Source organism: Gorilla gorilla, chromosome 19, assembly GCF_029281585.2.
Source record: "Gorilla gorilla gorilla isolate KB3781 chromosome 19, NHGRI_mGorGor1-v2.1_pri, whole genome shotgun sequence".
NCBI lineage: Eukaryota > Metazoa > Chordata > Mammalia > Primates > Hominidae > Gorilla > Gorilla gorilla.
The window spans coordinates 55,915,453-55,940,410 of record NC_073243.2 but is presented as its reverse complement, the minus strand read 5'-3'; the positions used below and the strand labels follow the sequence as shown (position 1 = coordinate 55,940,410).

The window sequence follows — 24,958 nt, the reverse complement described above, 5'->3', positions numbered from 1 at the left end:
ATGATCTCTGTGAAATTCAATCACAAAGATTTGAAAAGCCATCTAGCAGAAATAACCTGAGATTTGAAAAGTCATCTAGCAAAAATAACCAAATGAAAGCATAAATCATCATATCAGAAGTTACAGATTTCATCCAGCAAAATGTTAGCCCATCTTCTATAAAAACATCACTAAAAATCACATGTAATATCCAGGCAGATTTTGGCTGAAATGCTGAAGGTAAGAATAGTTCTCGTTCTGAAAATTCTGATTAAAAAGTATGGAGGGAGAGAAATCCCCTTCTAACTTATCAGAGTAAAATAATGAGTACCACTTATCTTGGAGAATTTATTCCTTCACTTTTGACCAGGCACTGGGAATTTTAAAACTCAGTCCAAAGAAAGAAAACGAAAAAAACATTTGCAGGGCTTTTTTTTTTTTTTTTATGAGACAGGGTCTCACTGTGTCACTCAGGTTGGAGTGCAGTGGCGCAGTCTTGGCTCACTGCTGCCTGGACCTCCTGTCCAGGATTGCCTCAAGCAATCCTCCCACCTCAGCCTCCCAAATAGCTAGGACTACAGGCACACGCCACCATACCCAGCTAATTTTGTTTATTTTTTTGTAGAGATGAGTTCTCACTATGTTGGCCAGGTTGGTCTCAAACTCCTGGGCTCCAGTGATCCTCCCACCTCGGCCTGCCAAAGTGCTGGGATTGCAGGAATGAGCCACTGTACCTGGCCCAGAGCATCCTTAATGTGGCAAGCACTTCTAAGTAAGTGTTAAGTATACAAACATAAAGAAGACCAAACCCTAGCATCAGTGATCTTCCAGTTCAGGAGAAAGCAGTAATTAAACATACCTGTGCCAGACAAGTGCAATGTAAATGTGTTCAGCACAATCAGGGGTATGCACAATGGGCTTTAGGGAAACAGAGTAGAGGCATCGAAGTCATTCTTATAGGCATGTCAGGAAAGACTTGGAAGCATCTCCTGAATTTTGAGTCTCAAAAGATTGAGAGGTATCCAAGTTCAAAGGAGCACAGAAGAAAACGGCATTCCAGATAAAAGTGAAAGCAAGAAACATCCCATAATGCGCAAGCATCTGAGGGCTGCTAATGCATGCCCTAGACGCCTTCCTAGTCTTTGCAAATAATTGCTTCTCAGTCCAATATCAATTATTGATAACTATTAACTGACAATCTACATACTAATTAAAATGCATTCATATCAATATACAAAACATCCTCATTTTAAGACTTATCTCTAACTCCCTGCCAAAGGAATTTCCATTTGTCAGGGACTTAGCATGGTCACATTATAGAGTCTGTTTTGCCTCCCCACCCTTTTAGATGCAAAGGCCCACAAGCAAGATGCCACAGCTGATTGAACTAGCAGGCAGTTTAGCCTTAGTAGCTGACCAACAACCATGGTGTGGCCTAGCAGGAAGGGCCAGGCTAACCTAATCATATTCTTTTTCTCCCAAATTTGAGTTGAAAAATACTGAAAAGATGAAGCAGTTCATAGTGCAAAATAAAACTGAGGGAATACAAAAAGCAAAGCTATTAAATAACTTCATAACCATGAAGAATCACAGCAATCTAAATTTACAAAGCTACGAGTATGAATAAAAAGAAACTATACAAAAAAGAAAAGCTACACAAAGCAGAGGAGAATAACAACCCTGCTAATAACCCCAAGAGAAGCAGACCCAGAGAGAAATCAGTATGTGAAGAATGGCTGAGTGTAGTTGCAGACAAGTCTGTTTCTTAGTTAAAAAACTATATTCCTCAGTTTCCTTTGCAGCTAGGAATGGCAGCATGATCAAATTCTAGTAAATGAGATATAATCAGTAAGTTTTACAAGTCTTCCAGGAGGGAAGCACACTCTTCTTCTGCCCTTTCTCCATCCAGCTATCTGGAATGCAGAAGTGATGGCAGGAGCTCTGGCACTAATTTTGGACCATAAGCTTAAAGTCTACATATAGTGGGCAGAAGCTTCTTGGGGCCCTAATGACTTCTGGACTTACTTGCCTGAGCAAAAAATGAAACTGTCAAAGCCACTACATTCCAACCAATTCCAGTCCTAATTGATACAGTGGTTGAGAGAATGTGACAGAACCACAATTTGAACTCAAGTCTTTTGGACTTGGGGGCCAAACTCAATCATTATGAGCAAGTGCAAATAAAGTCAAACAAACTGAGTAAAGCGGGTTTACAGTTTACATGTATTTTATGATTCAACAAATCATAAATGTCTGACTACCAAAGGCCAATAAAAAAGAAAAACATGCAGATGCAGTGTCACTCACCTACTACAAATAACACTTTGGACAAGCCTCTTTGACTCTGTAGCCTACCTGGACATCTAAGGTTTTTCCCTCAATACAAGTACCTACAATAAGGCATATGGGCAATAAAAACTGAATATAGGCACCAGCTTCTCATGCATGGCAGAAACCTATCAAATTCAGATTTGTAAGGAGTAGATGAGACTTGCAAGAGCACACGGGATTCTGGAAAGCCTACAGCATATTTTGCAAGGAAGTAAGAGGCCTGTCTCATTAACTTCAAGCAAAAGAATTTTCCATACGTCATTAACAACTGGAAGAACTCAGCCCAGGCATTGTAACTCCCTAAACCACTGATGCCCCAGGGTGGCAAGTGTAGCATAGATCGGCAATTCCTTTGAAAGGCTCAAGGATTTTAGATGCCCAAGCTGAAGCACCAATGAACTTTGTATTAATTCTCTTCATTAATTAAACAACTTCATATTTGTATTGACCACACACTTTGTGCCCAGCCATGTCCCATGCTGGGGACTGAACAGTGAGCAAAGTCCCTGCTCTTATGGAGCCTACACTCCAGTGGTAGTGGCACACAAAACAACAAATAAAATCAACTTAGATGGTGACAAGTCCTATGAATTAAAAAAAAAAAAAAAAGAGAATGTGCAGGAGAGGGTGGATTTCCGGTACTGCTATTTTTAAGAGCAGACGTGGTCATTCTAACAATATTATAGACAATAAAAGAGATGCCAAAAAAGCTTTCAACAGCTTTGCTTCCCAAACCCCTTGCATAGGCAAACACAGTATTCTACCGTAAAAAGTCACAGCATTACACACTCAATTCAGTAATCCACAAATATTTATTGAGAAGCAGTTCTGGGAGACATTAAGAGCAAATCTAACAGCTTTCAGTGTTAGACTTTCTGGAATCAAATCCCAGCCATACAACTTACTATTTGTAGGAGCTTGGGCAAGTTGCTTAACCTCTGCGCATCTTAATTTGTCATTTGTAAAATGAGGATCATAGTAGTACCTATTTCATTGGGTACTAAGAGGATTCAATGAGTTATAAAAGGAAATACAGTGAGCTTCAGATTTGTATTTTGTTTTATATATTTTGTAATTGACATATAATGTATATTTTAATTGAATATCTGCTATGTTCCAGGCACACAACTTCCTCTAAGCATTTGCATAATGGGGCCCCACACACCAGGAAGCCCCAGGGGCTGCAGTCTGCCATCAGCTTCTACAGATGCCTTGCATTCAGGCCTTGTCTGTACTCTTGGTGTCTCCGCCTGCTGTCACCTGCATTACCAGGACTAACTCCTGTGACTTCTTACTGCAAATACTGTAACCCAGAATGGTAACTCTGAGATTCCCCAAAGGAGTAAACACTCCAAATCCAAGTTTCTCTCTTACCACTCTGTCTCAACAGAGCCAGCAACTGAGGCAAAACAATAAACAACATCCATTTTTTACCCAGACCTCACAATATTGTCCAGATTGGCAATGCGACATGTTTAAACTGAAGAAGTTTTAGTCTACATTATATAAGATTATATCAACTATCACTCAACTTTTTTTTTTTTTTTTTTTTGAGGTAGAGTCTCACTCTGTCATGAGGCTGGAGGGCAGTGGCGCAATCTCGGCTCGCTGCAACCTCCGCCCACCTCCTGGGTTCAAGCGATTCTCCTGCCTCAGCCTCCTGAGTAGCTTGGGATTACAGGTGAGTGCCACCACGTCCAGCTAATTTTCCTATTTTTAGTAGAGACGGGGTTTCACCATGTTGGCCAGGATGGTCTCGATCTCCTGATCTCATGATCCGCCCTCCTTGGCCTCTCAAAGTGCTGGGATTACAGGCATGAGCCACCGTGTCCAGCATCACTCAACATTTTAATATTCAATAATATTTAATATTTTTAATGCTATTATAATGATAGGCATCTACTTTGCCATGCATTGTCCATTAGGCACTTAGAAGCAAAATTAATTAGAATCACAAGGAAAATTATATTTATTCAATTATCCATAGTATGAATTCATCTTCCATTCCCTACGTCCCATTCGTTTTTAATATAATTAAATGAACACAACTTTTCAGCACTGTCCTTCTACTAAAACCTTAGAAATCATTGTTTAGGGGTTCTTTCCTTGAATTTATCTTTTTAAGCCACTTCTTTGGGCATGATACCTACACTGTCAAATCTATATTTAAAGTCCTCAAAATATTCAAATGGCCAACCCCTTTTAGTGAATCAGTACTTCTATATTAACTTACAAAAATTATTGTACTGCCAGGAAAAGGCTGACTACAGGAGAACGTGGTCTAACAACCACTTAAAGGTTCAAAAAAATTTCTATTTGCCTATTAATTAGACAATCTCAACTTTTCTTCTTGTTTTTCTAACTGTGGAGGGAAAAGAAAGGTAAGCTTTGAGGTTAGACAAACCCGGGTTTGAACCATTCAATAAGTTACTTTAGAAAACTCATCCACCCTGAACTTCAATAAGTGGTCCTCAGATGAGAAAAGAGAACAGACAATCCTTGGTTTCCATGGGGGATTGGCTCCAGGACCCTCTGCAGATACTAAAATCTGTGGATGCTCAAGTTCCTATATGAAATGCTGTAATATTTGCATGTAACCTACACATATCCACCTGTATACTTTAAATCATCTCTAGATTACTTATACCTAATACAATGACAATGTTGTGTAATTATTAGACAGTATTTTTTATTTTGTATTATTTTTTATATTTTTTTGTTCAAATATTTACAATTTGCAGTTCATTGAATCTGCAGATCTAGAACCCGCAGATACAGAAGGCTAATATTAAAGCTACTAACTCTACTGAATTAAATAAGCAAGCATCAGGTGCTTAGCAAAGGGGAGATATCTTCTCACACCTAATGAATCCAAAGCCAAGCCACCCACATCTACTACTGGAATGTGGATGAGTCTCCTGAACAGGCCCCACTAGTTCCCATCTGATCCCTGTATAATCCATCTTCCATTCAACAGCCAAAGCAAGTTTTCAACATGTAAACCTGGTGCTATCACCTCCTGCTTAAAACTATTTAATAGTTTAAGAGCAATCTTAACAGAAACCCAACTCCCAGCCACAACTGCCAGGCCCTACGGAATCTTAACTGGGCTCCCCTGGGGCTTGGGTTCACAGCCAATTTCTTTGAGCCACTCTTCAGCATCTGATACCCCAACCTCTGAGATTCCTATGAGCAGCTATACCACTGTCTCATACTTGCTGAAGACAAATAGCCCCAATCTATATGCTCAGGGAACTACTTGGGGTTTTCTGTAAGTCCCAGGGATCCCTGTGCCCAACTCAGGTGGTAGTATCTACCTACTTTTGTCCCCAGGGACTCACCCTATTTCCCTTTTCTTTTTCAAGGGATACCACTTTTTCCTAAGTCTTGTAGATTTTCTCCTTACCCCTATCCCTAAAGCCTGGCTGCCAAGTGGCAGGAGCCCTCCCCTCCCTCCCTTGCTGTTGATGTTCTTGCTTCTCCAAAGGTGTGCACACTGGCCCTTCTTTATGAATGGGTTTTAGTGCTAAGGACTAAAGGGAACAGATATGTGGAGGTTGATATAAAAATCTAACAACTAAAGGCAGTATAGTCATTGCCTATGTTTCTGACATGTCGTGTGGATAAGCAAGCCACTGAAACTCCTGCCCTCCACCTGTTATCAGCAAGCAGATCTCTCCAAAGTCCTCCCTTCACTCTCAAACCAGAAGGCAGAATCACAACCCATGAACCGGGTGAGCTACAGACCCTCGTAAGCCCACTCCTTTCAGATGAACAGTTTGCATTTCTGAGGGCAGAGTTCCTATTCAAGTGTTTCATTAAGATAGTGAATAATGTCTAGTAACTATACCTATAGAAATCGAGTAGAACCACGCATAATTCAATTTAAAAGGATGGCCTTATCTTACAAGTCACAAGAGAAGGAAAAAAAGGCATTTACTAAGGTTCTACTATGCGCTAGGTATTTTTATACTGTCATCTCACTCAGCGCTCACAATTAGAGCAATGTGGGTATTTCCAAGCCTGTTTGTCATATTAAAAAAACAAAAGGATACTAGCCCGAGGCTAGCAAGTGGCAGAAGGTAGACTACTGCCTAGGTCTAATTCTAAGCCAGTCCTTTTCCAACTCTGCAACCTCACACGGTGTTGCAAAGAGACAGTTGGATATTCAAGAAATACTTTTAAGTAGAAATTGAATTTTAATTAGAGACTGAAATAAGAAACAACATGTTCAAATGTACTGTATATAAAATTTTAACACACACCACCCACACATAACTCACGCTGCCAGAGTAACTTGGGGTGGGGGGACAGATCAAGCCTCATGATAAAACCTATGTTCTGCCTTCTCACTGAAGATCAGCTCAACATTGCACAGTGAGCTACTTTCCAATCTGTAACATTTGCAACTATGATTCTGTTGGAATCCTGTTTTTCCTCAATGCTACACCAAAAAGAGAACAAAATGCAGAACCAAATAAACTATTTGATAGGCCTTCAGTTCTCAACCATGTCTAAAGGCAGTTTTTGTGTTCATCAGAACAGCTTCATTGTCCTCACTGATTAATATATAATAATAATAAACATGTAAGTAAATATCATAAATATAGGCTTATAAAAAGTCAAATATAGTAAAACATCACTTGTTTAATAGTTCTGCATAAAATTAGTTGGAAAAAACTCCACTGCCTAAATGAAAAGAAACATGTTAGTTCCTCCCCTATACCACAATGTTTTCTTAAATAACTCATAGTAAAGTGAAGAGAGATTGGCTGATACATTAGGACCAACCTAGAAGCAAGGAAAAAGTTGAAAGGAACTTTGCATCTATTCCAACTTCTCACTCAGTGCATGAACCCCTTTCTATGATGTCCCTAACAGGCAGGGAGCCAGCTTCTGTTCTGTCATTTCCTACTCAAGGAAGATGAACAAATCTTAAGAGAATTCTTCTTTACCTGAACCAATACCTGGCCTTCCTATGATCATGACCTGCTCAGATTCATAGAAGACTTATGCCCTTCAAACAACTAAAGCCACTCATCATATCATCCTCTTTTTTTTATTGTTTTGAGACGAAGTCTCACTCTGTCGCCAGGCTGGAATGCAGTGGCACGATCTCAGCTCACTGCAACCTCCGCCTCCTGGGTTCACGCAATTCTGCCTCAGCCTCCCAAGTAGCTGGGACTACAGGCACGTGCCACCCACACCCAGCTAATTTTTGTATTTTAGTTTCACCATGTTGGCCAGGCTGGTCTTGAACTCCTGACCTCATGTGATCCGCCTGCCTCGGCCTCCCAAACTGTCTTGCTCTTCTTTAAAGGTTCTCCCCAAGTCCAAAAGCCAAAACTCCAATGCCAATGAAAAGTATCATGCAATACTGCCTCTCTTCTTTGAGGAGGTAGGTAAATCCTATTCTACTAACCCAGCGGCTGGCAAATTCCAATCTGTGGGAAAATCCAGTCCACTGCCTGGTTTTGCCAATAAAGTTCTGTTGAAACACAACCACAGCCATCTGCCTATCTATTATCTACAGCTGCTTTCAAACTACTAAGGTGGAGTTCAGTAGTTGAAAGAAAGACATATGTATATTACGTTCAGTGTTACAGGCTACAGTCTCAGTAGTTACAAGGGTCATCCCTGTATTATTTAGGATGCCCAAATGCCTGCCAAACATTAAGCTCACAATAAGTATTTGCTGAGTAAGGAAGGTCAGAAAAGGAAAGAGGGAGATTAGAAAGAAGGGAAGGTAGGGCTTTTCTTCTCCCAAAACTAACCTGAAATCCAGCCTTATAGAATACTTTAAAACCTGACAGATCCTTGTCTTGCTGCAAGATCTTTAACACAGGGCTACACAGCAGAATTAAAATTGAGGACCTAAAGCGACTATGTTTCATTTCAGGCACATAAACACTGATTAAAATATCATTTAATAAAACAAAAGTCCTTGTTAATTTTGAATGCACAGGAAAATACTACTCATGGTGTTAGAAGCATATGTATTTGTTATTGTTGCTACTGCTTATTGTCTTAATATCACTCACTGCAGTTATATAAAGCAATTGGGATAAATAATCTTTCCCTCAGATGAACTCTTAAGCACTCTGGATTTGGGGAAATAGAAAAGAACTGCTTTAAGACAGATGAGGAAAAGACTGAATCATCAATGAGCTTACTATAACTCTTGATTCTTCATCTCCTTCATGTTTTAATAATCACTCACTTTTACGATGGTTTATTCAAGACAACCTTTGTAGAAAGTATTAAAATATGCATCATATCTTGCACAGCTTTTCAACTTTTTAAGCAACTTGTTTCATTATATTTGTGTTCTCTTACAAAGAATCTGATGTGAAGAATTTTAGAATTAGCAATGCAAGATCTTTCTCAACATGGAATCGAAATTTTTGCTGAGTCCATTTTATGAAACTATTTCAAGCGAATATTAAGCACACATAATTAATTATTTATGATAAAACAGGAAGAACTCAGAAGACATGAAATGGAAAATAGTCACCTATGGGTATTAACAAAGATCCCCAGTATAGTTAGGTATTCTCCCCAAATAATGACATAATGAAACTAAAACATCACTAGCAAAGGAATCTCAGGATGCACAAAAATTGCAGCCTACATCCACAGAAATAATAAAGAGGGGCTGCACTCCAGGCTTAAAAAGTGATGCTACCCACAGCCCAAGGCCAGGTCAGTAGGGACCCTGAAAGAGTCGGGAAATGCAAAGGAAAGCTAGGAGCAATCGCGTGATCACATCTAAATGACCCAACCTTTAAAACACACATAGAAATCCCAAAAAATCATAGGAAAAAGTATGTTACACTGAAAAAAACATTACTGGTGAACAATATAAAATATACATTTCTATACAAAATGAAACAAAGAGAGAAATCCAATAATCCCAAGAGGTTTTCTACTTTAGCCCAGTGACTTGAAAAGAGAACCAGCCTCATTCAGGAAACATTCGAAATGACCAAGAACGGCAACATTACCCAATAAATCGTCCCAATGCTCCTTCCTCTACCATACCCTGCCTCTCAGGAAACATTCATACAGGAAGAAGGGATAAAAAAGCTGGCCAATAAATCACATGCTCTGCTTCTCAAAAGCAGAAACTTGACTTTCAAATTGTTTGACTCCAATGAAATAGGAACTGAAGGCTCCAAACAATCACAGAATTCCAGAGCAGCACCTCAGAAAACTCATCTACTGAGTTGGCTCGTGTGGCCGAACTTAGGTAACAGCTGTAAGCATAACTGGCCTGAGGAGAGATGTGGGCCACCCTCTTCCCTGCCAGGACCTTTCACCCTGTGAATCAGAAATAGCTGCCACTTAAAACACCAGCAAGCAGTTGAAGTGTCTTTAACCCAGTTACCCTACACTATGCGTATTAGGCAGAGGCAGGGAGATTTTTGGAAGGCTGGTAGGGGGAAAATGAATCGAAATGGAGCAAAATCTTTTTGGTGACAGCAGTACCGTAAGTCCTTGTTTTATATACACTTTTGTAGTACTTACAGAATTAGGCTCTCTTTTAAATGCTTTATATATACATTAACTCAATTCTGCGAGGTAGGTATTTAATACTATCATTACACCCACTTTGCATACAAGGAAACAGGCACGGAGGCTGCAGAGCAGGTAAGTCACAGAGCTAGAACGCAAATGCAGGCAGTCTGGCTCTGCCCCTGACCATTATTATGTGCAGCATCTCAGTCCAATCAAATATTTACTCAGCACCTGTCATGTGTACTTGTGCCAGGTTCTGGGCATATTAAGAGGCCTGCAACCCAGCCCTGCACTGTGCCACAATGTGCTCTGTCCTATAACACAGACAGGAACAAAGGCCCGAGGCTGGGTCATGGCTAGCACATTAGGCACCTCTGTGCCAGTTCACAATGGGGATCTGGGCAAGCCAAGCAGGGGCTGGATTTCAGCCCCACTTGCCCCCTTGGCCAGGCACTTCTGTGCAGTGTCTAACAGGCCTCACTGTCTGAGGCAGCCCTGCAGTGGCCCTGGAAGGACCCTCAATTCTGTTTTGGTAGTGAAAGGTTGGGAGAAGAGAAGCCCTCTTTCCTAACGAGTTCTGCAGAGTTAATGCACCACCACCACTGTGGCAGAGGGTTGTATGGAAAGGCTGGAGAGGGCAGGTACTAGTGTGAGATGGGCTTATTGGAAAGGCACAGAGCAGTGTACAGTAAGGATGACCTTAATATGAAAGATGCTATTTCATCTAGCATTTCCCTGGTTTAGGTAGTTGGGAGAAGATTAGGCCCAGGTTGATTGTGCTACAGAGGGTCCTCATTCAGATTACTAAACCCACAGCTCAATTACTGGATTCGTAAGACTCTCGGCCTATTTTTTTCTACTAAGAGGGGTTGCACTACCAGGGGAGTTCTAGTTCCTGATGAATGGGCAGACTGGACCCCCCTCAAGGGACTCAGTTGCTGTCTGGATCTACCACTAGGCTGGATTTCTTTGGAGGGGTCCCTGGGATTGAGTCCTGCCAGCTTCAGGTTCCTGGGGCAGAGAATTGGTAGTTTGAAGTGCTGAGTCCAGAAGCTAATGAAGATGGCCCAGGCCAAGGCCTTTCCAACAGGACTGAAATCTGGTTGCAGGCAGTTGTTGGAGCCTGGAGTTTGTTTTGTTGTGGGCAGCCTGCTTAGGGCTGTTTTGTTAGGGCAGTTTGTGAGGTTAGCCCTCTTATGTTATGTCTGGAACAATTGTATAGTAATCTGGATGCATTGTTAGTAAAGCTAAAATGGGCTCTGTGATCATGACTTCTATCTAATTAAAATGATAAGGAGCATAGTATTGTGGAAATAATTTTTAGTTTTCTCTCCCCTTGGAGAGTCTACCTCTGACCTCTGCAGTCTTCAATTCACACCCCTATTGTCTGACCACATTGAACTTTCTTTCCCTCCAGTTTTCTGACTTGTTACTCCATACAACATTTATGGTTCAGCCTCATCAAGACCACCAGGCCCTTCCATCTTCTACTTTCTTTTTTTTTGAGACGGAGTCTCGCTCTGTCGCCCAGGCTGGAGTGCAGTGGCACAATCTCGGCTCACTGCAAGCTCCGCCTCCCGGGTTCACGCCATTCTCCTGCCTCAGCCTCCCCAGCAGCTGGGACTACAGGTGCACGCTGCCACACCCGGCTAATTTTTGTATTTTTAGTAGAGACGGGGTTTCACCGTGTTAGCCAGGATGGTCTCGATCTCCTGACCTTGTGATCCGTCCACCTCGGCCTCCCAAAGTGCTGGGATTAAAGGCGTGAGAAAGTAGAAGAAAGTAGAAATCTTCTACTTTCTATGTGCCCTTCCTTCCTTTCCTATAACTCAGATATCAGTCTATAATTTCAAATATTTTCTTACCAGTGTACTAAGTTCCCGCACCCCATTGTCTACCTATGGATTCACCTTAGATTAGGAAAAACCCTAACCCTTACCAATCTAACGGCCCACCTTCTTAAAACTACATCTAGATGGCTACAAAGGCTACAAGGAAAGAAAAAAGAAATCACACAACCATCTAAATGTGTACCAAGACGGTCTGCAACTTCAGCACGACACAACTACCAACCCTCTGTGTCTCTGGTCATCCTCGGCCCTCCGTCTTCACTGCAGCTTCTTCAATCCTCCTCAGTTAAAACCGCTACCTGACCACATTTCAGTCACACTTGGCAAAATGACCTCACGTTCTACTTCACCAGCACTGCGCCATCTCTAGTCCCATTTAAGGAAAGCCACCCCCCAACCTTCCTGCCCCTCCAGTTCCAGCCCTTTCTCTTCTCTTTCCTGGTGAATGTCTCATAAAACATTCATTGGAGCAGCATCATTTCCTCATTCCCCACTCCTCCACTAATCGGCACCACAACAAGGCCCATGACAGCCCTCTGGCCAAGGTCACCACTGACACGAATTCAGTGGTCATTTTCCAGTCATTATCTTCCATGATCTCTGGTCAACATTTAACAAAATTGGCCACTTTTTCCTGGAAAGTCTCTATCCTCAGCCTGCTTGACATCACACTCTCCAGGTTTCCTTCCAACCTCTCAGTTCTCTTTCTCCCAGACTCCTCTTTTTGGTTGCTGTTGGTTTTTTGGTTGTTTTTTTTTCCTTTTCATTTTTTGTTTTGAGATGAGGTCTTGTTCTGTCACCCAGGCTGGAGTGCAGTGGCACAATCATGGCTCATTGCAGACTCAACATCCCAGGCTCAGGTGATCCTCCTGCCTCAGCCTCCCAGGTAATTGGGGCCACCGGTGCATGCCACCATGCTTGGCTATCTTATTTTTTTGTAGAGACAGGGGTCTCACTATGTTGCCCAGTCTAGTCTCAAACACCTGGCCCCAAGTGATCCTCCCGCCTTGGCCTCCAAAAGTGCTGAGATTACAGGCACAAGCCACCATGACTGGCTGCCAAGCTCCTCTTTGGTTCCTTTACTTTTGGTGATCCCATAAAAGCTGCATGTATACTACACACCAGCAGTGGCTGAGGCCGTAGGCATCCTCAAGTCTTTTCCTTTCCCACACAACTGAACCCTCATGCATGGCTATGGCTTCAGCTACCATCTAAGTGGTTGCAAATGTGAGCTCAAACATTAGCCAGACCTAGGTTCAAATTCTGGCTCCACCATGTCTTAGGCACAACATTTAATTTCTCTAAGCTTCAGTTTTCTAATCTCTAAAATAATAATAGTAAATGTATAGCATATAAAAAATACTGAGCACTGTGCCTCCTGCAAAATATTAATAATATAGTATAGTATACAGTATGTAACAATAAATGTTAGCTATTAGCTTTTTTTGTTTTTTTTTTTTTTGAGATGGAGTCTCGCTCTGTCGCCAGGCTGGAATGCAGTGGCGCAATCTCGGCTCACTGCAATCTCCACCTCCTGGGTTCAAGCGATTCTCCTGCCTCAGCCTCCCAAGTAGCTGGGACTATAGGTGTGCACCACTACGCCTGGCTAATTTTTTGTATTTTAGTAGAGATGGGGTTTCATCATGTTGGCCAGATGGTCTGGATCTCCTGATCTCGTGATACACACACCTCGGCCTCTCAAAGTGCTGGGATTATAGGCGTGAGCCACCGCACCTGGCCCTAGGTATTAGTTTTAACTACATCTCCAAACCTCACCTCTGAGTTTCCATTTACCTATTTGAAATCTCAAGTTGAATTACTGCACAAGCAGTTCAAACTCAGTCACTCTAAAGTCAAACTTCTCCCTTTCCCACCAAACCTGCTATTTCTTCAGGGTTACAGATCATAGTGCATGACCCCACTACCCACCTCAATACCTACAGCGGTTTTAAAACATGCCCAAAAATTCTTCAACCTTCCTCCCACCAAGAGATATCTCCCTTCTGCCCTTGAACCTAGCAATGCCTTTTTTACTGCCTTGATGAAAAGAACACAGTAAAAGTGACACTGAATCACTGTTGAGGATTGGGTAGAAAAGACCAGGCAGTTTCTGCCAGTTTCTCTTGGTACGTTTGCTCTGTAAGCCTTCAGCCTCAAGATGAGAAGTCCAGCTATCTTGAGGCCATCACATAGAAAGACCACATGAAGAGAGATGCCCCAGGGGGCCACCCTTGTCCAGCACCCAGCTGTTGCAATGTACCCAGCTCAGATGCCAGGCATGTGTATGAAGCCTTGAGGTGACCCCACCCTCCATCTGATTACAACTTCATGAGGGATCCTGAACAATAACTGCCTAGTTGAACCCAGTCAACCCCCGATTCACGAGTAAAATACATTGTTATTGTGTTAAACTATTGTTTTAAGGTGGTTCATTACTCAGATAACCAAAACAATGCTCAAACCAAAAACCTAAGAATTATCCCTGAGATCTATTCTGTTGTCATCTTCCACATCCAATTACAAAATTCTGGCAATTCTTAAATGTTGTTAAATCCATCTACATTTCTGCATCCCTCCTGCCCCTTCCTGGTTGTGAACACCATCATCTCATTTCTGGATCAGGACATCTTCCTAACTAGTCTTGCTCCAGTCTTCCCTCCCTTTCCAATCCTTCTCTGCACTGCAGACAGATCTGACCATGTCATTGCAGGCAAACTTTCAGAGTTTCCATGACCCTAGCTGGGCTCTGCAGCTTCATTTCTAGCACTGCTCCAAACCCTGCTCCAAAAACACAGAACCCCTGAAGTCCCTTGAAGTCATGGGGTTACTCACCCCCAAATTTCCGCACAGCTATTCCTTTTGCCTGGCTCTGGCCCTGCCTGTCACTGGGCCAACTTTACTTAGCTTTAATGTTGCAGATGTTAAGACTCCTCTGGGAAGTTCTCTTTGGCCCTGAAATCTAGGTTAGGTTGCCTTTCATGTGCTACTCTAGCCGTCTTTATTTCCCTCCAGATAGATTATGCTACTCCAAAATGTAATTGTTTATTTTTCATCGTACAGGAGCATAAGTACCTTGAGGGCAGACTAATGTCTTATTCACTCAACATTTTTTTTTAGGGAAAAAAGCAAATTTAAAAAGATAGAGCATTATGTTACAATTTTGGTAAAATTCTTAAAGCACACACAATGATACTATATATGGTTTACACTCACATGCATATATGATAAAAAGCCAAAAACATGCATGAGACTCTTACTCACTAACCTCGGGATAGTGGTCACCACTGAGAAGGGTGGAGGAGGAAGTGTGCAGGAAACAGGAGTCTTTAGTTTCATTTAAAGATCACCAGAATTTTGAAGTCAAAATGGCAAAATGTTCAATCAGGAAGGCAGGTACACAGAAGTCTGTTATATTATTTTCTGTACTTTTCTGAATGCTTAAAATAATTCATAATTAGAAATAAAACTCTGAAAGAATTGTATTTCTGTTTAGCTCCTGACTCCATGTCTATACTGATTAGGAACGGGTATAGACCTCCAATGCCTCAATCAGCGGTCCTGGAGTGCCTCCAGATTGTCATTCCCTTCCCCAAGAGAAAGAGAGAGAGAGGCCAGAGCAGCAGCTCTCCTGTTGAAAAAAGAACCCAAGGGAATCCCTCTTGGAGAGACATGGACATAATTAGTGGGATAAGTCCTCAACTCTGAAAGCAGCAGTCCAGAGGTTAAAACAGTTCCCAGCAAATCTAGGTACAGAGGAACTTGATAAATGAGATTGGCTTGCAAATGCAACTTTTCAGATGGTGAGCTACTATCAAAATCATGTAGGAGTGCTTGGCTCTATGAGCCAAAGGGCAGAACACCTACCTTTATGCACAGTGAAGGAGAGAGTGGGTAATCAATGAAAGCAAAATCAGTGAGCAGACTCCCGCCTCAAACACAAACCCACACAACTTTCCCAGTGGGAGCTGCACTGTCACTGAGTTCCCAGAGGGCCTCTCACAGGCAACCAGGTGACAGAAACAATCAAGTGACCACTCAATTTCCAGAATTGTTATCTATGGTTCACACAGTCTCTCTCACTCATCCTCTCAACAATTATTAATTATAATAGTTAAGCAGCACCGAAGAATGCTCATGGCCATGGGCTTAGAATCAGACAAGCTCATACACTGATCCTGACCCTGACCCTCCACTGGTTATGCAATTCTGGGCAACACTCAATCTTTCAGAGTCTCAAGTTTCCTCTTTTCTAAGTTGCTATGTCTTTGTGGTTAACAGCACTGTTGGGAGGATTAAATTAGGTGATCCAAGGAAAACACTCAGCACTGTAAATGGTACACAGTCCTGTATTTACCAGACACTAGACTAGATTCCAGTGATAAAATGGTGATTAAGATAGTCAGGGAACCAGCAATGATGCAGGTTACAGACTCAGATGCCAGCCATGTATTTAGCACTAGAAATCTGAACTGGCCTTATAAATTGTGTGGCCCAGTGCAAAATGAAAACGCAAAGCACCTGTTCTAAAATTAAGATTTTTTTTTTTTTTTTTTTTTTTTTTTTTTTTTTTTTTTTTCAGGATGGTGACCAAAGAGCAGTAAACCAGGCATGGGGCTCTTCTGAACCCAGCGGTTGCATGGCTGGGAAGCCAGCCCTGCTAAAAGTAGATGTGACTTGGTACTTTACAGACATTCGGAAAATGAGGGTCAACCAGAACTGGGCTTCTTAGACTCATCCAAACACCTGGGACATTGGGACATTCGGGGAGATGACAGGGGAGAGCCACAACATAACACAGGGGGCTGCAGGATCCAAAATAAAAGCCCCTCAATAATTTAATTTGTGGGAAGTATCAGAGGAAATTCCCACTTCTTGTCACCTACAATAGTTATGAGACCTTCCCTAACAAGCTTTCCTTCTCTTTAGTCTACCTTAGAAATAAATCCTTTTATAAAGTTAATACCATCAGGAGATTTTGCCCAGCTGAAGTCCATAAGCAACAGGCTGCTTATGGCCTAGTATCTATTGGGAACAGCTGACTTCCCAGGCAGTGCGTGGCAAAGGAACATAGCACAGTCTCAGTACCTCTTCAAAAGAAATGGGGCTGGGCACGGTGGCTCACGCCTGTGATCCTAGCACTTTGGGAAGCTGAGGTAGGTGGATCACTTGAGGTCAGGAGATTGAGACCAGCCTGGGCAACATGGTGAAACCCCGTCTCTACCAAAAAATACAAAAAACTAACCATACGCCTGTAGTCCCAGCTACTCAGGAGGCTTAGGTGGGATAATTGCTTGAACCCGGGAGGCAGAGGTTGCAGTGAGCTGAGATGAAGCCACTGCACTCCAGCTTGGATGACAGAGTGAGACCCTGTCAAGCAAGCAAGCAAGAAAAGCAAGAAACAAACAAACAAACTGGGACTTGGGGCAGGTAGGAATGTGCCCCTGAAAGTGACACTAGGGGACTGAGTAAGGAGATCGCACCACTGCACTCCAGCCTGGATGACAGAGTGAGACCCTGTCAAAAAAAAAAAAGAAGAAGAAGAGGAGAGGAAAGAAAGAAGAAAAAGAAGGAGAGGGGAGGGGAGGGGAGAGGAGGGGAAGGGAGGGAAGAAAAACGAAACAAAACAAAACTGGGGCTTGGGGCAGGTAGGAATGTGCCCCCAAAAGTGACACTAGGGGGCTGAGTAAGGAGGTTGCCTGAAAATCTATATGTGGTCACCTGGTGGAACACTACATGCTGAAGATCACCTCAGTGGCTATGACCAGGGTATGGAGACTGTAAGGCAGGAGTTCCCAGCACACAACATAGTTCTCTTCCTAGCCAGCCTTCTCTGTAACAATCACCTGCCAGAGTCCTTGGGGACAAGGGCGCATCAGCCTGCCTGCTCATGGCCACTGCTTTCTTTAACATAGTAGTGGTCAAGGACCACTTTTCTGTACCTGTTTACTTAAGAAGCAATATACTAAAAATTTTGAGTGCATCCCAACTGCCTTAACACCAAGCTGCCTGAGCCTCTGCCTAGCACAAGGGAACTACTTGTAGGTGGAAGGCAATGAAGAGGGAGGGCCCTGGGGCCACAAGCGCAGTTCAACTACTTGCTAGCTGTGTGAACTTGAGGAAATTACACAACCTCCCTGAGCCTCAGTTTAATGCTATTACACATGCAAAGCACTTAGAACACTGGCACAGAGTAAGTGTTCAATAAATGTTAACTGATTTTGCCCTCCTGATTATAACTCATATACTTATCTCCTCTCACCCCCGACCTAAGCACTGCCCACATGCCAACAAGCATGTGGCTTTGGCATCTTTCAGAATGCAAGCCCCTGGAGGGCATGAATCAAGGTCCCCATGTGTCCTCTCCTAGGGCTCATACTGTTAGACTGGAGCCACAGAAGTTTGGGAACCAGACTTAACACCTTTGTAGAAAAGTTCCTACCTAATGGTATGGATTTGCTCAAAACATTTTTGCTATATGAACTCCATATATGGTAGATCTGTTTATTGTGCTCAGATAATTTTTATCTTATAAATTATTAAGAAAGGAATATTTAATATGACTGCCTAATCCACTCGACATTTAGACTAAAAAGTGACCTACATTATCACTTTAAAGTTAGTCACAATAAATACAACTTACAATGTTCATAGATATTCAGGGTTAAAAACAACGAAACAATGTACTTTTTTTTATCAATAAAGAAGTTCAGTTCACAGATAACTGAACATAATATGAAGTCACAAATGTACCTTCCCTCCTCTTTTCAAGTAGGATCCTTTACAATTTCATAGTGCCTGTGGGCTCTACCCTTTGTAGCACATCATGGGTTTCTATTGTTGGTTAGTTAGCTGGTTTTTATCCTGCAAATGGTGACAGATTTGTGATGATCAACCCAATTCTCTCACCACATCTTCCCCACTGACACATACATTTTTATGATGGCAGATACAGCCTATAACCAAGAAACTAAATAGGTCAAGTCCACCAGTCTATACAAAGAAATCTTATTAAACTAACCTATCAAATCTAATCTTATTAAATCCCAAACACTGACAGGGCACTGTGGCTCACTCCTGTAATCCCAGCACGTTGGGAGGTCGAGGCAGGTGGATCACCTGAGGTCAGGAGTTTGAGACCAGCCTGGCCAACATGGTGAAACCCCGTCTCTACTAAACATACAAAAATTAGCTGGGCATGGTGGTGGGCACCTGTAATCCCAGCTACTTAGGAGGCTGAGACAGGAGAATCACCCCATTGCACTCCAGCCTGCATGACAAGAGCAAAACTCTGTCACAAAAAAAAAAAAAAAAAAAAAAAAAAAAAAATCCCCAACACGGTACAGTAGTTTCCCCTCATCCATGGGGGATACATTCCAAGTCCCAGTGGACACCTAAAACCACAGATAGTACTGAGCTATCATAGAACTAACTAACATAGCACAGAGCACACTATATTTTTTCCTATACACACACACCTATGATAAAGTTTAATGTGTAAATTAGGCATAGTAAGTGATTAATAATAACTAATAATAAAAGTGAACAATGATAATATACTGTAATAAAAGTTATATGAATGTGGTCTCTCTCTCTCTTAAAATATCCTATTGTACTGTACTCACTTATTTAGAGACCTCGGTGGACCATGGTTAACTGAAACCTTCAAAAGTAAAACCGTGGATGGGAGGGTGGAGGCTACTATAAACAAATGCAATGAATATTAATTGACAATTAGCATCCAAGACTAATCAACCATTTTTACTTGTCACATTTTGAAGTCTAAGTTTATATTTTAGTTCACAATAAAACACATAAAATGAGAGAAATGTACTAGAAAGCAAAGAAGCACATCAGAAGCTACCCCCTCCCCTATGTGCCTTACTTAACCTGTCCTGCCACAGGTTCCTCTAGAGCCACACGACTGCCAGTCCTGCAGTCAAGGAGGATATTACAGCTGAGGGTTCATCCCGCATGACTTTCAGGGCCATGCACAAAGTAGGGGCTCCATAAATATTTGTTGAATAGATAAATTATTCAAATGGGTTTTATTTTCGTAGCTTTTAAAATATTCTTAAAAGAGTCTTGTGACTTCCTGCTTGTTGATTACAACTCCCAGTATTTCCATAAATTGAGACTAGTTTAAAAGGTATGTCAATACCACTAAGCAGTAACAGTCATTCTACAGGAGGTATAAAAGTAACATCAGCAACATAATCACAACATGTTAACTTTTTTTTTTTTTTTGTCTTGAGACGGAGTCTCACTCTGTCGCCCAGGCTGGAGTGCAGTTGTGCGATCTCACTGCAACCTCTGCCTCCTGGGTTCAAGCGATTCTCCTGCCTCAGCCTCCCAAGTAGCTGAGATTACAGGTATGCGCCACGACACCCAGCTAATTTTTCTATTTTAAGTGGAGATGGGGTTTCTCCATGTCAGCCAGGCTGGTCTCAAACTCCTGACCTCAAGTGATCCGCCTGTCTCGCCCTCCCAAAGTCCTGGGATTACGGGCGTGAGCCACCTCGCCCAGCCACACAATACGTTAACATTTTATATTTGAAAAGCAACGTACTGTTTACAAATGGCTTTCCCTCCACTATCTCATTTAATCATCATAGGTATTACACAGAGTACAACCAATTCTACCACTGTTGTTTTGATGGCGCAGAGGGAAAAAAGGTTAATTCCAGATCAATTATCACATGAGTCAAGACAGAAAATTTTGAACTGAAAGGAATCTAGAAGTTGATCTTGTCCAACCTCCCAGGAAAACTCGAGAAATGTGTTTTTCTCTTTCATTTTAACCTATTTTCTCCTACCTTATCCAAAAAGCTCTGCACATTGTGTTACTAGTTCTACCTATGAGAAGAAAGAGTAAGATGCTGGTACCGCCTGTTGGGACAGCAGCTAAATGTTTACCCAGAGACTTAGCAGATGTAAACATGGCCTTTAAACCCCATCATGGAAAGGGGAAAAGTTGTGTGCCCTTCTAGGAAGATTCACTCATCAACTGGAAAACAGAGATTTTTATGTTTAAATTGCCACCCTGGCTAAAAGGATTATATCTTGATCATCTTCAAGTTAAGAGTAAAGGATACATTCTGCATTCCCCTGAACAAAACACCTAATCCAAACAGATTTTATCTTGTCTCAGTTTAAAAACTGGTGAAAAAAAGCAGAATTTTCCTTTCCATTTCATATTCATCTGATTCAACAAATAAAATATCGGGCCCTAACTATTAATACATGCCAGAAACCAAGTCAGGCACCGCACCAGGTGATACATCTAATTGATTAGGATTAGCAAATTTCTATTCTTTCCCTCGACTGAAATCAATAAAAACCTGTCTTAAATATTAAAGTACTATCCCTGTCCCTCACCTTGACTGTCACTTCTGAGAACATTTGTTTTAAGAAATCAACAGCGACCCGAAGATCAGTAGAGCTTCTTCATCTGTTTTAATATCTCAATCTTATTAAAAGGATTAATCCTGTTAAGACAAAATAGCACCTCCACCTTTCTCTCCCTTCTTCCTTTCCACTCTCCTCCAAATAAAAAGGTTAAGTGATGACATCCAGCCCAAAGAACAATGAACAATACATACATACACACACACAGCTCTCTCTTCCAGTTTCCAACAGGAACAACACAAGAAAGTCAAATACTGATTAAAAAGAAATGACACACACCATCATTCTTGTCAGTGCATGGAAAGGGAACTTACTCTAATCCATTCAGCAAAATCTGGAGTCAAACTTGGAATGAAAGGAGCATTTTTTTTTTTTTCCCTGCAAGGTAAGTAAAAGAACTCAGGAATTTTTTAAAAATAAAATAAGATACCAGATGCAAATAAATTGATTTCTATTCCTCAGAAATAGGGCTTTTAATAAACGCCAGACAGAGTATGCATAAGCAAGCAAGTCAATCCGAAAGACAGGAAGAGAAAAATAATGTGTGGCACATCATTTTCTCTGAAAGTCGACAAGCAAAAGGTGAACACAAAAAGGCTACCTCGGGAGGGCTAGTTTTTTGTTTTGAGATGGTTTTTCTGTTTGTTTCCATCCAGTTTAATGCTAAAGAATTTTCTGAAATCTTTTCACAGGGGACACTTGGCACACTCACAAAAACTAAACTGTTTCCTTTAAGATTTCTTTTCTCACCTCCAAAGAGTAGCCACTGGCTTTTATGGGGTTGGTCACTGCACTTGTGAATTTTAGATGGATAAAGTGGCAAAATAATGATTTTTTTAAAAAATATAAAACTAAAACTAAGATGTATGGCAAGTAAAGCTTTTTAAAAAGCCAAGTCAAATTTGGGGCCTGCTGATTTTGACACAAAGCTGTTAGTAAATTGGCAAAGAAATTAATCTGCTTTTAGGGTAAACTTGAGCCTAGGTAAAATAAAAAGGCCAAGTCAAATTTGTGACCTGTTGATTTTGACACAAAGCTGTTAGTAAATTGGCAAATAAATTAATCTGCTTTTAAGGTAACCTTGAGCCCACAAACATTCATCCACTCACCTTTAGATTATGCCTATCTAGAGGTTAGCCTGAGTAATTAACCAGAGTTATCAATTTTGTTCTCACTAAGCATTTTGATAGGTTTGGCACCTCAAAGACAGCTTTGTGATGCAATTTATAAATTTAAAACACATCCGGTAAATAAAGAAAATAATAAAATGTCAGAACCACCTGATTTTCTTTTTTAAGAACTATTTAAGTATTCAAAATTAGCTTTTAGTAGTACAGGCAATGTCACCCTTTCCTACTTGGTAATTATCCCAACAAACTTTCGCTTTAATTTAGGCAGACTGCAAGACAAAAACCATGTATTGTATTTTATAAGATAAATTACAAATTAAATCAGTTACTTAACTTAGAAAATAATCTTCTGGACACTTTGGCAGCTCTCTTAACTTACAGGGCACCTTGTATTGTGAGGAATGTTCATAATCAGATAATCCCCTTAACCAGCTACAGTACTGGGTGAATAATATCCCTTTATCACAAAGATAAAGGAAGTTACTGCCATCAACAAATGAACAACAAAACAGAACTTGAACTCAGAATTTTAGATCCAGCTCCATTCACAAAGCCATGCATTAACTGCAGTCACCATCCTTTCCCACAAGACCATCAAGCTCTGAAGCATTAGGAGAAACATTTTCTTTATGTACACTAAAATAAGCCCAAATACACAGATGACAGCACAAAGCCGGTCCGGCGTTTCTTGGCCATCAAAGCATGCACAGACTTTCTCAGTACAGCCTTAAGTGTAATTCCTAGAAGGCACTGGCAAATCTCTGCCAGGCCAATCTGCAGTCGAAAACCGAGTGCATGTGTCCAACAAGATGACAGGAGGGTCAATGTTTCTAACCGTCTACTTCAACTCTGCATGGCAATAGCGGTTCTGCCCAACGTGGTAAACACAATAATCGTATAGGATCGAACACAAGTCTCTGTAAATGAGGATCCCCTTAAACGCAAACAAGCAACTCTGGGGAAATATAATTTCTGGAACAAAACATGGTGCTCGCATAATTCCACAAAGACACACATAGAAGTCCATTTTTAAAATGATGTTCGGTCCCAGCACTGTGCTGACACTTTTCCCACCTAAACTTCTCAGCACAAGCCTGGCCTAAACAGCCGGGTTCCAATCCGTGCACAGTGGAACTGCGGCACGCACCCAAGACCGGAATGGTGGGGCTATACCTGTCCCTACTCAGTCCTGTTCGCGCCAGCCTGCAAGGTAGTTTAGACCCGTCTGCTTTATGGTAATGTGCTTTTAAAACCCCGCCACGACCGAGGTCATAGCTTTAGAGATTTAATAACAATCAAATGACCAGGGCTGCTGGGCACTTAGTGAGCCATTCTGGTTATGGCTCTTTAATAGCACCTGGAGTTCTGCTCCAGGGAGAGCGGAAAACTCCTGCTCCCCCGGAAAGAAAGTCCTCTGCGGAGAGCGCAGAGGGAAGCCAGGAAGCCGATCGCGGGCAGGGGACGCGCCGCCGCGGCCGCCCCATCTCTCAAGCAGCCCCAGCGCGACCCTCGCCCTGCAGCCGTGCTGGCCCAGGCCGCACCTTTACCTGTCAGCTCCACCACCCACCCGCCCTGGAGGCTGCCCCTCCGAGTCCAGGGAAAGGCTTACGAGCCGGCTGCGGGAGAAAGAACCCCAGAGGCATCCTATCCCAAAGAAAGAAAGCAAAAAGGCTGCTCCTCAAGGCAGGGGGCCATCGGGCACGCCGAGATCCGAGAGGCGACATGCCACCCCTGCCCTGCACCTACCAGATAATCCATGTACAGAAACGCCTCAGTTATCCGGAGATCAGACATCCGGCAGCCTAAAGCATCCGGAACGGCTCCGAACCCGGAAAAAAAAAGCAGCGTCTCTGGCTGCGAGCGAGCAGCTCCTGAAAAAGCCAGCAACAGCGAAAATAGCCGAAAGCAGCCGACTAGCCGGAGATTACACAAGGGGCGCGGCGATTGGCCAGGCGGGCGGGCAGAAGGAAAGAAGCGCGTTCATTGGCTGCGGCGCCTATAAAAGGCAGGCCCCAGCCGGTGGCAGGAGAGAAACGCCGGAGTGGTGGGGGGTATGGGTTCCTGTGTGCTGAGCGGAGGAGCTGGGGTGGGGGCGGTGCAAGCGGAAGAAAGAGCCAAGAGAGCGGAAAATCGGCTGGTGCTGTCGCCGCCCGAGTTTTGTGTTTCCACAGCTTTCCGGTTGGGTACAACGGAGCCGAACTCCGTGTTCCCGGGCTGGAGAGCCTTGGTGTCCCCGCCAACCCCCAGTAGGAAGCGAGCGCTGTAACGTGGGAGGCGTGGTCGCCACTGATCTTGTCTCCCCCCAGAGCCTTCCTGAAGGCTCTGCCGCCACGAGACTGCACCACCGGGAAAGAAGTGTGTGAAAGTGTACTCCGTAAGCAGGCAATCCTGTACGCGACTTAGGGGCAGAAAGACCCTCCGCACTTTTATCATTTGAAAGTAAGGTGGACGATTCCAGCCTGGTGTCCCTGAGGGTACACACAGGCCCCCCGCGCAGCCAGAGGTGACTCAGGAACCCCCCTTCCAACCCCTGCGTAGAACGCCGAACAGTCTTCGGAGAATTCGCTTTCCTCCACGTGAAAAGGAAAAGAAAAACATTTGAGGAGTCGCAGTAGTCACTTGTACTCCCCAAACACACGGGAAGAAGTTGATCAGTTTGCATGCTTGGAGTCAAATTACGCCCAGCACAAATCCAACGCCCCAGAATTAAATGAGCAGTAGAAGCTCTCTGCAAAAAACACAACA

General features: G+C 42.5%; 1 protein-coding gene across 3 annotated transcripts in view; it reads right to left on the bottom strand.

Annotated features, from left to right (window-relative positions):
• ARL15 (ARF like GTPase 15) overlaps positions 1-24,246 on the bottom strand; it is a 431,607-nt gene extending 407,361 nt beyond the window's left edge. Inside the window, exon 1 of one of the 3 annotated variants that reach the window (XM_004058862.5) lies at positions 23,960-24,246. In XM_004058862.5, coding sequence (XP_004058910.2) covers positions 23,960-24,007 — 48 coding nt within the window. In that variant the 5' untranslated portion in view covers positions 24,008-24,246. The remainder of the gene's footprint in view (positions 1-23,959) is intronic. The other 2 variants (XM_019013617.4, XM_055367889.2) reach the window with 2 other exon arrangements.
• Between the last annotated feature and the right edge of the window lie 712 nt (positions 24,247-24,958).